This window comes from Coregonus lavaretus, assembly GCF_964263955.1.
Source record: "Coregonus lavaretus genome assembly, chromosome: 15".
Lineage (NCBI taxonomy): Eukaryota > Metazoa > Chordata > Actinopteri > Salmoniformes > Salmonidae > Coregonus > Coregonus lavaretus.
Window position 1 is genome coordinate 39,772,678 of NC_140002.1, and position 15,699 is coordinate 39,788,376.

Sequence of the window (15,699 nt, forward strand, 5' to 3'; positions counted from 1 at the left end):
CCTCCTCCCAAGCTTGCTGTGGCGGCCAGCAGTTTTTGCAGGCGGATAAACACAGCCCCAAGGAGGGCGGCGGGGCAGTGGATGTGGTCCTGGACCCCCCAAACATCTAATGGGCCACGGCCATGGATAATGAGCCACACTGCTCTAGAGAACAGCATTCCGCTAGCTGGCCAGGCACAAAGGAGGGTATTAAATCGACCGCTCTCGACACACAACAATGCGCCCATCATATTCTGCCCAATTAGGCTGCAAAGAGAGAAGGGGACTCTACGTACCCAAAAATAATACACCACAACTAAACTGAAAAAGAAAGCAGAAAATACACCACCACCACCATAGCATGCGGTGTATAATAAAGGGCTATTTATTATGCTGTGATTGCCATGTTTGTCTTTACTCACATGTAGGCAGGAGAGAGCGGCGAGGACCTGGATGTCTTAAGAACTGGCACTGGGAATTTCCAGCTGACAGGAGAACCGCTTTTCCATTTTAACGGCATTTTGTTGTCACCAGCATGGAGCTACAGCGCTAACAACAGCAAAGAGCATTTCCACGAACAGGCTTCCAGCGAGGGCTTCCATCCCACTCTGCCCTCCCGGATCAGTGGGAGGGAGAGCAGCAACCACAGCAGTAGAGTGGTACAGGCTGCAGCAGTGCAGGCTACACACAGGCTTATGACACTAGTGGCAGCAGTGAGAAGAAGCCAACGGATGGGATCTCCTGTGCCTACTAGGCCAGCTCACAGTCATCTCCCGTCAGAAGGGGAAAAGCTCTCCCGTCCTGTCACCCTTTGAGGCTGTGTCGACTCTAGCCCAGCAGCTCAACAACAGTGACACCTTGTTAAAGGAGCGGCGACTGCAGTGCTGGGCTTGTTATAGGGAGGAGTAGAGGGAGGGAGGAGTAGAGAAAGGAAGGAAAAAAACAGCTAGCATCTCCCCACCCTCATGGAGCAGTGCCTAAAAGACCACTAGTTTATACTGGGATATAAAAAGGAAATACATAACATTTGGAATTTCTAACCACCAATTTCTTCGAGAAATCCATTAAATCTATTAAGCTTTACATCATCAATTTATAACTAGTAACAAAACATCTACCGAAACCAGGTTTCCAGCCAAGCTTTTTATGCGAGTAAAGTACATGTCATGACAGGCCTGATGGAAACAACAAAAAATGTGGTAAACTTTCCAAATGTTGACAAAACAAAATACAAGATGGGATCTTTTTGTGTCGGTAAAATTAATTATGCGAGAAATGTCAGTGAAAATGCTTTAATGCGCAAATATTTATATAATAACCATCATAACGAAGTAAACTTGGAGTCACGCGATGAAATATGTTGTCCTCCCACTACGACTCGTCTGGAAAGCATGCAGTTTATTAGGCTACAAATTAAATAAATGATGATTAACTTCACAGGGTGGTGAAAGTGCAAGGTGATGAGCTTTCCAATAAATATTGAGGGTCTTATTCTGGTGACATGATCATCGATGCTTCACTGCCGTTTGACAAATAAAAATTCTCTCTCTCTTTTGTCCATAATAATGTCATCATGAAAGCTAAAGGTGGGCTCTAGCCAACAGTGCACAGATAGTGCTGTTGGCTAGAACACACGTGCCAATACAAGAGTGGGCACACTCGCTATATAACGCAAACATTTTTGTGAGAAAACCATCAGCAGAGTTAAAATGCGATGTATTTTTTATGCGGTACGTGGGAATCATCACGCACAGGAACACAGAGTGTGCAGTCAACCTTGGCCTTGCCCGAGGCAGCCAGCTGATCAAGATGGAACACTAAAACGCCTCTCCTCAACCTCCTCAGATCAACATCCACCCAAGTGCTTAGAGCAAAATAAAACCAAGAATAGAGCGCTGTGCAGCTCATTTCCACGATTACAGTTCCTCTTGTCCAAAGAGCTCTGAAAGCCCTGTCAAGAAGTCTAAAGCAATGTCATTTCCTGTGTGCTACTTCCTTTTGGCAAGCCCTCTCTTTAGCCCTTTGTTTCAACACACTTCTCAAATCTCTTCTACTCACATCGTCGTGAAAAATGACCCCTTGTGGAGCTGTGGCCAGCCTCAACCAAGCTGGGACCCCTATTGGCACTCCTCTCCTGTTTTCTCACTCTATAACTTTAGGGAATGTCCTCCAACCTGCCCTTAACTCCTCCCTCTAGGTTGACTTACTATCTTGTCCCATAACTAGGGAGAATATCACAAGAAGAACCACTGCAGGTATTTTCACAGGAGCCATGTCGTCTTGGGCCACTTATTCACTGTGGAGTTCATTCAACAGAGGACACAGCCAGGTCTGTCAGGCAGGGTGGTCATGTGCTCGGTCTCGGTCTGTGGTTTCAAAGGATGGCAGGGAGAATCTTTTTATGGGTGCACAGACAAAGGAAACCAAGGGATTAAAAAGCCTTTTGTTAGATGAGTGGGGATGGTGCTGAGCCAAAGCATGGTTGACTATGTTCATTCTTACCTGCACTGTCTCCATACACAAACCAATTAATAACAGAGAGCGAACAAACACACCAAGCCTGCCTCCGGATCAGAAAACTGAGCTCTGTGTGCAGGTTATAGTGAACTGCACTACAGCCTGTATCTAGGGTGCTTAAGATGTAACTCTTTATTTAGATGCATACCTACATCCAATTGGAGAGGAGAGGGCAAACATCTAAAAATGGTACTGGGTCTGTCATGACACCAGATAGTCTTTTTAAATGTGCAACTCTACATTTAGGACTAAGTTAATTAGGCCAATGCAATTTCACAATCATTGTAATGTTTCATCACGAAACGTATACCTTTTTTCAAAAACAGAATGTCATCCGAACATCTATTGAAGAAACTGCATCATTCCCCAGTATGAAAAATGTACGCACTCACTAACTGTAAATCGCTCTGGATAAGACTAAGACTAAAATGTAAACATGTAAAATGTATTATTACCACCACAAAGCAATTGTTTGACTTCTGCCCTGCAAGCCACAACTGAGCAGCATTATAAAGCACAAGACAGGCTGGGAACAACGAGGGGAGGAGGCAGCACTGATAGCCTAATCCTCCATAACCAAACCCTGCTATTAGAGTAAAGCCTGACAATGGCTGCATTTATCAGAGCCATGATGAGCATCGATCTGTGGGCTTCTTTCAGAGGCGATTAGGGCCGCCGAGCGAGAGAGAGCGAGCGGCAGACTCCTGAGCTCTGCAGACACCCCAACCCCAGCCCTGGAAGACAGGCCAAAAGGCAGGAACACACCCTCACGGTGCTGGAGCTGGAGCACTGTTGTACTCTCTCAGAGTCTCACTATACCACGCACTCCATCACTGTTCTAGCAGGAACACACTGAACTAAAAAGAACACATACACCATATTAAAGGAAGTGTTGACCATCCACACACTTGCTTGTCCATAAGATTGTTTTGCATTGCTTTTTGTGCACCTTGCCTTTGTCAGACATTTGTACTGTTCAGTAGGTGTGTGTACACGCCTGTATGAGCATCAGAGGAACAGACAAGACGACCCTCAAGATTCTGACTCCAGAACAGACAAACGTATACCATCTACTGGATGCAGAGGGAACTGTGCCCGTCTAAATACCATACACACCCTCAAGCAGCTGGTTGCACATGCTGTCACCACCACACAGTGTGGTTCCTCATCCCATCTTTTACATTTTAGTCATTTAGCAGACACTCTTATCCAGAGCGACTTACAGTAGTGAGTGCATACATTTTTTGTACTGGTCCCCAGTGGGAATCGAACCCACAACCATGGTCGTTACAAGCGCCATGCTCTACCAACAGCCAAATGGGTTAATCTCATCTGACAGTCTATCCAGCTGTCACAGGAATTAAAAAACATTGATGACACCAAAGTGCAGAGACCAGAGAGCACAGCAGATCAAATTGATCAAAAGCTGAAAAACCTGTGATTTAGAATCTCTCTCCCTCAACAACAACACTCTGCTGTCTACATTTGGATAGATCCAACTGAGAAGAACCATGTAAAAAACTAAAGCAAAGGCCCTAAATGTCATTGATCAGAAAATAACCTGCATTTGTCATTATCAAAGCATTTCTGGGGTGAGAAATAATTCTGCTGAAAGTGCTAGTTGAGAGAAACTCGCCCAGCGTAGAAAATCTCAAAGACTGTGAGGTAGTGAAAGCAGAAAAGGGGCGTTAGCCTGGCATCAGAGGGATCGGGTGATGAAAGCAGAGGCCCAGCAGGTGCTGAAGACTGAGGAGGTCTGCTGAGGGGTGCAGCAGCAGACAGCATAGAACCAAGCTAAATGAGCCTACCTCTACCCCAGGAACACACTATGAATGCCTTCTCACATTCTCTGTTTTGGAACATCTCCGTCTTTTTTGTCATGATCCACTTTTAGCCAAACAATACAAACTCTGGCTAGGCCCAAATAAAACAAGCTATGGAGTAGTAAAATAGTACTGGTACTAGTATTAGGCTTAACTGGTTAGTGTTTCACTGATTGTTTTACCTTTCACATTAACGGTCAATGAGATTTATCTGTCTTAAATATATTTTAAGTGGGATGTAGGGATGTTAACGGTTAACCGTTAGTCGTCTAAAATAAATTTGACCAGTCATGCTTATCAGGTTAATTTGCATAATTAAATTGGTGTCAGAATTCCCAAATTCTCGTTAGTCATAAAACAGGAGTCGACTGGAATTATGATTTAGCCGAAAACAGTAATGTACAGTGAGGGAGTTTATTGAGTTAGAAAGTAGCTTTCTTACGTCAACTAATGGCTGTCTCTAGTCAGTGAGCCACGAGCAAGAATGAGCGGAGACTCGTTGCTAGGTTACTCACAGACGCAGGCTGCAGGGAGCAATGGGGGAGAAAGGAGCAGCACGAAGCAACTAACACGAACTAGCAACCAAAAAGGTTTCACAGCATTTCTCTCCTGTTCTACTGGTTTTCATATCAACTTTCTTTCGTTGTCCAGAAGCCAAAGGCACAATCCTAGTCATATTAACAACTCATCCTAGTTGTGGCATATTTACTTTTTCCCTCTTACTACGTTTCTTAACGGATATCTTCATCTCTGTCACATGAAACGGCTCGCATCAGGTGCGTCTTTTAGAACAGCGTTTTCCCGTGAATCCCATTTTCGCAAATGTTTGAAAATTATATATTACATTGATTGACTGCGGTACAGTAGTTGCATGTTCAATAATATGAGACGATAGGCTTGCTATTGTCACATGTTTAATTAAAAATGTCCATTCCTTGTACCCATGCATTGCTAATTTTCCCCCAACATCGGACACCCCATAACTTCGGACACCAGCGGTTGGAGGACCAAATCACCCCGAGCTCAAAATTGAAATGGACTGGAAAATAGTTTTGCGACTAAATACACCCTTCTAGCTAGCTGACCACCGATTGTCTTTACAATTTATATTTTAAAAAAGTAATATATAAACATTTTGTGGGACACACTGTTTATTGTAAAATTCGACTGCGCGACAGACCACACATCATTTAACATCCAACTTTTAACCCCTGAAATATAGCTAACGGATTTGCTAATGTTGCTAGCTTACAGTACTACGATGGACACCTTCTTCACTTCTTATGAGAAGCACTTGGAGGAGAGTGGGTTGAGGGAGAAACCAAGACAAATCTATAACTTTAATGCAGGGAAACTTAAATGCGTTTTACCTAATTTCTACCAGCATGTTAAATGTGCAACCAGAGGATAAAAAACTCTAGACCACCTTTACTCCACACACAGAGACGCGTACAAAGCTCTCCCTCGCCCTCCATTTGGCAAATCTGACCATGACTCTATCCTCCTGATTCCTGCTTATAAGCAAAATCTAAAGCAGGAAGCACCAGTGACTCGGTTAATAAAAAAAGTGGTCAGATGACACAGATGCTAAGCTACAGACTGTTTTGCTAGCACAGACTGGAACATGTTCTGGGATTCTTCAGATAGCATTGAGAAGTTCACCACATCAGTCACTGGCTTCATCAATAAGTGCATCGATGACGTCGTCCCCACAGTGACTGTACGTACATACCCCAACCAGAAGCCATGGATTACAGGCAACATCCGCACTGAGCTAAAGTGTAGAGCTGCCGCTTTCAAGGAGCGGGACTCTAACCCGGACACTTATAAGAAATCCCGCTATGCCCTTCGACGAACCATCAAACAGGCAAACAGTCACTAAGATTGAATTGTACTACACTGGCTCTGACGCTCGTCGGATGTGGCAGGGCTTGAAAACTATTACAGACTACAAAGGGAAGCACAGCCGCGAGCTGCCCAGTGACACAAGCCTACCAGACGAGCTAAACCACTTCTATGCTCGCGTCGAGGTAAGCAACACTGAAGCATGCATGAGAGCACCAGCTGTTCCGGATGACTATGTGATCACGCTCTCCGTAGCCGATGTGAGTAATACTTTTAAGCAGGTCAACATTCACAAGGCCGCAGGGCCAGACAGATTACCAGGACGTGTACTCCGAGCATGTGCTGACCAACTGGCAAGTGTCTTCACTGACATTTTCAACTTGTCCCTGACTGAATCTGTAATACCAACATGTTTCAAGCAGACCACCATAGTCCCCGTGCCCAAGGACACTAAGATAACCTGCCTAAATGACTACTGACCCGTAGCACTGACGTCTGTAGCCATGAAGTGCTTTGAGAGGCTGGTCATGGCTCACATCAACACCATTATCCCAGAAACCCTAGACCCACTCCAATTTGCATACCACCCCAACATATCCACAGATTATGCAATCTCTATTGCACTCCACACTGCCCTTTCCCACCTGGACAAGAGGAACACTTAGTGATGAGAATGCTATTAATTGACTACAGCGCAGCATTCAACACCATAGTGCCCTCAAAGCTCATCACTAAGCTAAAGGATCCTGGGACTAAACACCTCCCTCTGCAACTGGATCCTGGACTTCCTGACGGGCCGCCCCCAGGTGGTAAGGGTAGGTAACAACACATCTGCCACGCTGATCCTCAACACGGGGGCCCCTCAGGGGTGCGTGCTCAGTCCCCTCCTGTACTCCCTGTTCACCCATGACTGCATGGCCAGGCACGACTCCAACACCATCATTAAGTTTGCCGACGACACAACAGTGGTAGGCCTGATCACCGACAACGATGACACTGCCTATAGGGAGGAGGTCAGAGACCTGGCCGTGTGGTGCCAGGATAACAACCTCTCCCTCAACGTGACCAAGACAAAGGAGATGATTGTGGACTACAAGGAAAAAAAGAGGACTGAGCACGCCCCCATTCTCATCGACGGGGCTGTAGTGAAACAGGTTGAGAGCTTCAAGTTCTTTGGTGTCCACATCACTAACAAACTATCATGGTCCAAACACACCAAGACAGTCGTGAAGAGGGTACGACAAAGCCTATTCCCCCACAGGAGACTGAAAAGATTTGGCATGGGTCCTCAGATCCTCAAAAAGTTCTACAGCTGCACCATCGAGAGCATCCTGACTCGTTGCATCACCGCCTGGTATGGCAACTGCTCGGCCTCCGACCGCAAGGCACTACAGAGGGTAGTGCGTATGGCCCAGTACATAACTGGGGCCAAGCTTCCTGCCATCCAAGACCTCTATACCAGGCGGTGTCAGAGGAAGGCCCTCAAAATTGTCCAAGACTCCAGCCACCCTAGTCATAGACTGTTCTCTCTGCTACCGCACGGCAAGTGGTACCGGAGCGCCAAGTCTAGGTCCAAAAGGCTTCTCAACAGCTTCTACCCCCAAGCCATAAGACTCCTGAACAGCTAATCATGGCTACCCAGAATATTTGCACTGCCCCCCCACCCCCACCCCATCTTTTTACGCTGCAGCTACTCTGTTAATTATTTATGCAGTGTCACTTTAACTCTACCCACATGTACATATTACCTCAACTAGCCGGTGCCCCCGCACATTGACTCTGCACCGGTACCCCCCTGTATATAGCCTCCCTACTGTTATTTTATTTTACTTCTGCTATTTTTTTCTCAACACTTTTTTGTTGTTTTTTATTTTACTTTTATATAAAAAAATTAATGCATTGTTGGTTAAGGGCTGTAAGTAAGCATTTCACGGTAATGTCTACACCTGTTGTATTCGGCGCATGTGGAAAATAAAATTGGATTCGATTTGAACTGCGATGAGTGTGGGTTAACTTGCGACCAGAGCAGGCTACCCTGTACCAGCAGGCTCCGGGGACCAAGGAGCACACCACAGTGCTGGCCTGCTTCAACGCAGCTGGGGAGGACGTCCCCCCGTTTATCATCTACCGCAATTGTTTCCCCAGCGGCCACTACACACTGGGAGGCCCCCCCAAGCCTTATATGGACGTCTAACAGTGGCTACATTGACAGGGACCTGTTCAGGAAGTGGTTTCAGCACTTCGTTAAGCATGCAGTGAAGGACCGCCCTCTCCTTCTCCTCTTCGATGGGCACAAGAGCCACATGGACCCGGAGGTGCTCGCGGAGGCACTAAGGGAGGGTGTTATACTTCTTTGTTTCCTGCAGCCACAGGACGTGGCATACTTTGGCCCTTTAAAGGCTGATTTCTCCAAGATAGCTGGAGACCTCAGACATTTTGACTACTCCTACATGGTGCTCAACCCCACCATTACAAACACCAGCTCCTCCAAGCCATCGTCAGCGGTTTTGTCCACCACCACGACGATGCACACCAGCCCCCCTGTCTGTCACCACCGAAGCGGCCTCCTCTGGACCAACTGCCTCCTCCACCTCCCCTGGTCACGCCATCATAGCAGCCTCGTCTGGTGTCCCTGCCCCCTGCAATTCGAATACAGCCACCTCCACAGGTAAACGTTAAATTATAAGGGGGAAAAAAAAGTATACTGTTTGTTGTGTTTTATAAAACTGCTGTGTTTAAAAAATAAAATCTCTCTTTACATATCTACAGTCCATTGCACCAGCCCATAAGGCATGTCCACCTCCTCCAAAACTTCTGCAGCTTCCTCCAGAGGTATTGATGTAAAAAAGTTGAAAATGGTTTTCATGAAACATGCTCTGTCCAACACTACCTTTTCTCTCAACTGCAGCACAGAAAAGGAAGAGAAAAGCTCCACCGGCCACCTCTGCCAGGCCACCCACGGCAACACACTCAGGTACTTCATAATCTGTTTGTTTTTCTCTCTCTCAGTTGTATCAATTACTATTGTTGCTATAGTACTTCTATATTTGCAAACTATGTTAATCAATTTGATTGTTTTTCAAATAAAAGAAGACACCACCTGCTGTGATCCGCCTGCAAGCTCCCCTCAGGAGTGTAGGTCCGAGGTGCCATGGGTGTGCTATGACTACTGCCAGCACTGGTTCCCACTGCAGGTGTGTGCAGTGGGATCCAGAGGTGGCGGTGGAGCTGGATTTTTATTGTGATTTCTGTGACAATATAGCTAATGGAGGTTGAGATTTAATTGTTTGTTTTGTTTTCATATGCAATTATTACATCTAAAATGTTACGTCTTAATGTATATATTTTTTCAACCCATCTTGTATATTTATTCCCTTACTTTCCAAGTGCATCTCTGCAACAAAAACTCCTACACAGTGTTTTCACTGTTTATGTCAATGCACATCACTGAAATTAAAGTTTTATTTGATGTAAATTATAGGAGGAGGGCGCACCAGGCTACGCAATGAAAAGTTGACGGGCAAGTCTATTTTTTTCAACCGGAAGGCTAGCCAACTAGTCAACTATCTAGTAAACACTTCGGATACAAGGTTGGTGTCTCTTTTTTGAACAAAATTAAATAGATATATCTTGTAATTGAACAAAATAGTAAGGTGGCCAATAATTGGGGACTGTATGCCGATAATACGGGATGTTTTTTTTAGCTAAACCGCTTATCATAAAGCTGATAATAGTAGTATTTCCACTGAAATGTCAAACATGCTAATTGCTAACCTGTTAGCCAACATATTTACGACACCAATAATCCCAAAAACGTTTTGATCACAGGATAACACTGTTGAAGGTAATGTATTTCTTAAACGCTGTTGAATATGCCGATCATACTGGGTTCCACGCTAGTATTTTCTGTTGGTCATGTCATTCTACGGTTTGGAACAAATTTAACCATAGCAAAATTGACCAAAATTTGCATCGCAAGTGAGATGAGATTAGCCTCATCTGCATAATCACTACTAGAGGCCTCTACTTTGGACAGCCTCAGTCAGAGTATAAAGCATACGGACATAGGCTAGGTCACAGGGATCAATTCTGGGCAACGCATGACATAAAATAACTGACAAATTAACAACACCCATCATCACACCTTATGTGGTTGAGGACAGAAGGAAGTGTCTGCTTTAGAAAATACACATTTACCCCAGTGTTACAGGGTTGAATAGACACTGGATTTAGGTCCTTGAAAGTTCATATGTGGGCAGCAGAAACACCGCATAAGGATGTAGATTTGCCCATTGGCGTGCATTAATGCAACAGATGGAAGCTGGTGAAAAACAGCTTAGCGAACATGGGGGAACAAACCTGGCCAACGGCACACTTTCCCGTGAGCTGGCTATTAAGAGAGCGTCTAGAAGAGTCAACAGTCCGTCTCAATAGAAGGTTTGCAGCAGTCTAGTGTTTGCTGGCAAAAAACTGTGGCGTCAGGAGTATCAACTTGCCAAGTGATACACTGAAATGTTTCCCCCTTTTTGGTACATTGTTACTACCTCAATCAAGACATAGAATGTACATTAGAGTGATGCTACTTACATCCAAAAGACACTTTGCTCAGCACAGCATGAAAAAGAGAAATTTAACGCCTCAACTCCCACAACATATCCCTCTAAAACCCAGTCATGGAGCTAACAAGCTGGTGTATGATTTATTCATTACCATAGCATTCAAAATAGTGATGCTATAGAGCGGAAACTACTGATGGTTGGGAGGGGGAATGATGACAAACCCATTATGTCGTTGTCAATAATAATTGGCAATCTGTGTATTTGATTAAGCCATCAACCCCCCCACCAGCTTGTAGCCTTTCCTCTCGCTTCACTACACCACATAGTACAGTCCAGAGGCATGCTCTCTGGTCAAAGACAGCCATTGCCTAGCAACCACTTTCCTGATGCTCGTTAGGAGGCGGCTAGCTGCGTGACAGCAGAGGGACATGCTGTTCCAGCAGACTAACTACTGCTTAGCTTAAGAAGACAATATAAATAAGGAAAGACAAACTTTACAAAAGGGAAACAATAAATCTACATGCCTGAAGCACTGCCCTTAATATCTGTGGTTGTGTTTATGATAATGAAAATGACTGGAGGCAGGATTAGGTTAGATGTAACAACAGCTACTGTTATTTATTTTTTAAACAGTATACTTCAGTAGTCAGAGTTCACCGTCCTCTAATATACCATGCACTGACGCAGTTAGAGTAGAATCTGTAACATAAGTTGAGTCAATCCACTAAAATCTTCATGAAGTGCTCCGAGAAGACAAAATCCCAGAACAGCTGCAGCAACACACAAAAAGGCACAAAGGACAGGGGCTTAGAGTAGCCTCGCTGCCACTACCGCAGCGCCAGAGAGGACACAGAGAAAATACAGTCAAGAGAGCAGCATAATTTATGATAAAAAATGGTCAACTGTCATGATGTTGTGAGTATCTCCCCTGGCGCTCCACAATCACACAATTTCCTACTTCATTAGCGTTGCCGATGGTAACTGGCTTGCGGATAAAAACCCACTCACTGCTTGTTGCATTAGTCACCTGTTACAAAAACAACACGTCCCAAAGAGGGGCCTGGAGACAGGCCCAAAGAGGTACCCATTTACTCAGCGACAGGGGGACAATGACGGCCCTCTGACGGACTGAGTCATGGATACATGCTGTAACCCGACCTTGATCACTGCTACAGCATAGTCAACAGCAAAGTTAGCCCACACACACACACACTGAGCTGCATGAACACTGCGTACTTAGTCCATGTATTTGACTCACTTTAAGACGTAATTAGAAATGTTAGTTAAAAGGAATGTTCCAGTTTAAATACAGAAACGGAATATTGCATATTATGTAACAGGTAGTAATTCCAATAATCAAAAGAAGAAAAAAAATAGTTTAAAACTAAAATGTCCATCTCTGTACATTTGAGAAAGAGAGCAAACCTGACAGAACTGGAAGAGAATAACATGTTTTTCATGTTGTTAGTCTAACTTCACATTAGGGTTGGGCCGGTATCCACATTTTCATACCGTCATACCGTTTCTGTACCATACCAGGGTATACGGTATTACCAAATGTGCACACAAGGGGCGCCATTAAAAAATATATAAATAATAATATAATTTTGGGGGGACGCACTAAACAATTGAGGCAACAGGGATCTTGATCCAGGAGGGGCCTGAACGAGTCTGCTGTAACCAAGAAGCTTGATCTTGACAGTTAGCAATCCAAATGCATAGCTGGAGCCCTGAGCTGGATATAATTTATTTAACAACTTAGATTTCTTATAGTTATACTTAACTTATAAGCAGTGGCGGAGCACGCACCACCGCGAGGCGGGAGTGCCTCCAACACCAAAATAACATTTTAAAACGGTATTGAAATATACTGTTTATACCGTATACAGGGGTATCGCCCAAGCCTACTTCACATACTACTTAAGAGATGAGAGAGGATTACTAATGGGTTGCTGAAGTCCTTTAGTGAGTTGAGCTGAAAAGCAAGTGTTTTGAAGTTACACGTTCACACATAACATGGGAAAAGCAGAAATGGCTAAGATGAGGAATGTTGATTGATTGTGTATAGATGCAGAAAAAAAGTTGGACATACATTGCACAGTACCTGTCGTGCAGTCCGAGGGACATCGTCTCCCCTCTGTGTACAGGGTGCTCCATGCCCTCGCCAAAACCACACCCCTGAAAAACAGGCGAACAATACATTAATGATAATGTCCAGGCTCTTCAAAGGAGGGTAAGTGTACCTATTAAGCCCACCAAAATCATCTAAGTTTAGACATTTCTAACATATACTGCCCTCATTTTTGTAAGAAAAGTGGAGATAAAATGAAAGATTAATCTCTCATGTGAGGTTTAATGACTTGACTTACACCATTTTTTTTTTAAATGTAAGATAAATATATTTGATAAAATATGTGAAATGTCCAGACTGGGTTGAATGGGTAACGAATGTACCCTTTAAGCCCATGGGTGTTCCAAATAAGCCCAACTCTTAAATAATAAATCATTTCCAAATGTTGAAACCTTAAACTGACATTTCTTATGTAAACTTAAATTCAAATCAAATTGTATTTGTCACATGGCCGAATACAACAGGTGTAGCCCTTACCGTGAAGTGCTTACTTACAAGCCCTTAACCAACAATGCAGTTAAGAAAAATATTTACTAAATAAAAGAGCAACAATAAAATAACAATAACGAGGCTATATACAGGGGGTACCGGTACCGAGTCAATGTGCGGGGGTAAAAGTTAGTCGAGGTAATTTAGATAATGTGTACATGTAGGTAGGGGTAAAGTGACTATGCATAGATAATAGATAATAAACAGCAAGTAGCAGCAATGCAAATAGTCTGGGTAGCCATTTGATTAGCTGTTCAGCAGTGTTATGGCTTGGGGGTAGAAGCTGTTAAGAAGCCTTTTGGACCTAGACTTGGCGCTCCGGTACCGCTTGCCGTGCAGTAGCAGAGAGAACAGTCTATGACTAGGGTGGCTGGAGTCTTTGGCAATTTTTAGGGCCTTCCTCTGACACCGCCTGGTATAGAGGTCCTGGATGGCAGGACGCTTGGCCCCAGTGATGTACTGGGCCGTACACCCTACCCGCTGTAGCGCCTTGCGGTCAGAGGCAGAGCAGTTGCCATCCCAGGCAATTGGTAATGGGGGCGTGCTCTGCCCTCCTTTTCCTGTAGTCCACGATCATCTCCTTTGTCTTGATCACGTTGAGGGAGAGGTTGTTGTCCTGGCACTACACTTCCAGGTCTCTGACCTCCTCCCTATAGGCTGTCTCATCGTTGTCGGTGATTAGGCCTACCACCGTTGTGTCGTCGGCAAACTTAATGATGGTGTTGGAGTCGTGCTTGGCCACGCAGTTATGGGTGAACAGGGAGTACAGGAGGGGACTAAGCACGCACCCCTGAGGGGCCCCGTGTTGAGGATCAGCGTGGCAGATGTGCTGTTGCCTATCCTTACCACCTGGGGGCAGCCCGTCAGGAAGTCCAGGATCCAGAGGGAGGTGTTAATAATCTCCCCTAAAGTTATTAAAATCAACTGATCATTAATATTCATCATGGAAGGAGCACTCATAACAGGGGGTGTCCAATCGTATCCATAGAGATCAATATGGGCCCAGGCTTTTGTTCTTGCCAACCAGTACACACCTGATTCAACTAATCATAGACTTCAATCAAGACTTGAATAGTTGAACAAGGTGTGTTACTGCTTGGTTTGAACAAAAAACCTGCACCGCCCTCTGTAGATAAGACGCCATGCACAAAGACCATAACACAAACAACTTATGAATTATCTCAAAGCTGGCTCATATTCTTGTTAATTATTTTAACTTGTCTTCCTAAAGCCTGTCTGAAGACAGTTTCATATCTCTATCTCTACTGTTGTATTACAAAGGTACATAATAGAAACACCTGGATGAATGAGGGACAACAATATGACAATGCCCTGGACCTAACTGCATGAGTAGATGTCCAATAGCCATCTTCTTCTCCCTCATTTGTTTCCATTTTTGCCAACTACTTGCACGTCTTCTATCCCTGATATCCAATTACTACCTGTCCACTCCAAACGTCTTGGACAGAGTACAGAAGATTTTAATTGTTCTTAATTGTTTTAATCTTGGTAAAGGCACCATGGATAGATGCAAAACGGTAGTTTGAGTATTTTAAAATCAACTTTAGGGCTGTCCCCGGCTAAAAAAAATCTTGGTCAACCGAGAGTCGTCCTGTTCTTTCGACCAATCGATTGATTGAAATGTTTAAACTTATTTTTCCATATGTAGACAGACACACCCTATGTGTTTGAATAACATCAACTACATATGCACTGAGCTTGTCTGATGCTTTAAGCACACTGTTTGATTAAATAATTAAGACACACAAATGACTCAAGAAAGAATGACAGCGAGTGCCTGTGTGACTGGTGCACGTTGTCTCGCTCTCCTCCCTACTGCAGAGAAAAGGCACCACAGCACAGCAAGTGTTTATTGCGCAGTCCGTACTGAAGCTGCAACATCATTTCAGCCATTTAGTTTCTTACTTGTTTCTGACTAAAAAGTTATGTTACTGAAATCCCTAATTTGTTTAGGAAAAACGTTCCCTTTTCCCTCAACCCTTGCTCTCTTTACGTGAAACATGTAAGCATCACATGTGACGAATAGGGCCTGACCTATAATCTATCATAATCACATCAATAAATTGGTTTAAAAAAACTCTGAACACAGTAACACGTGACAGCAAAATGGATGCGGAGGACGTGAAAAAGAAACTTGAAACGGGCGAATGTTTACTGGTTGCTCAGGAGGGAAAGGGGAAGTCAGATCTGTGGAAGACATTTTACTTAGTTGTGGAAACTACTGGAGATCAAGAAAAAGGAGGGTATAGGAGCAAGCGTTGTGTATTATGTGTGCCAAACAGTTAGATTACAATATTATCATTTTTTCTTTGACCATTTGGAACAGTGTAAACAC

The 15,699-nt window shown here is 44.2% G+C and overlaps 1 protein-coding gene across 2 annotated transcripts in view; it reads right to left on the minus strand.

The window, feature by feature from the left end:
• Window positions 1-15,699, minus strand: part of LOC311142876 (kelch-like protein 13) — a 95,549-nt gene that overhangs the window by 61,466 nt on the left and 18,384 nt on the right. The window contains exon 2 of one of the 2 annotated variants that reach the window (XM_084178580.1): window positions 12,816-12,901. In XM_084178580.1, the coding sequence (XP_084034706.1) occupies window positions 12,816-12,880 (65 nt within the window). In that variant the 5' untranslated portion in view covers window positions 12,881-12,901. The remainder of the gene's footprint in view (window positions 1-12,815; window positions 12,902-15,699) is intronic. The other variant, XM_084178581.1, reaches the window with a different exon arrangement.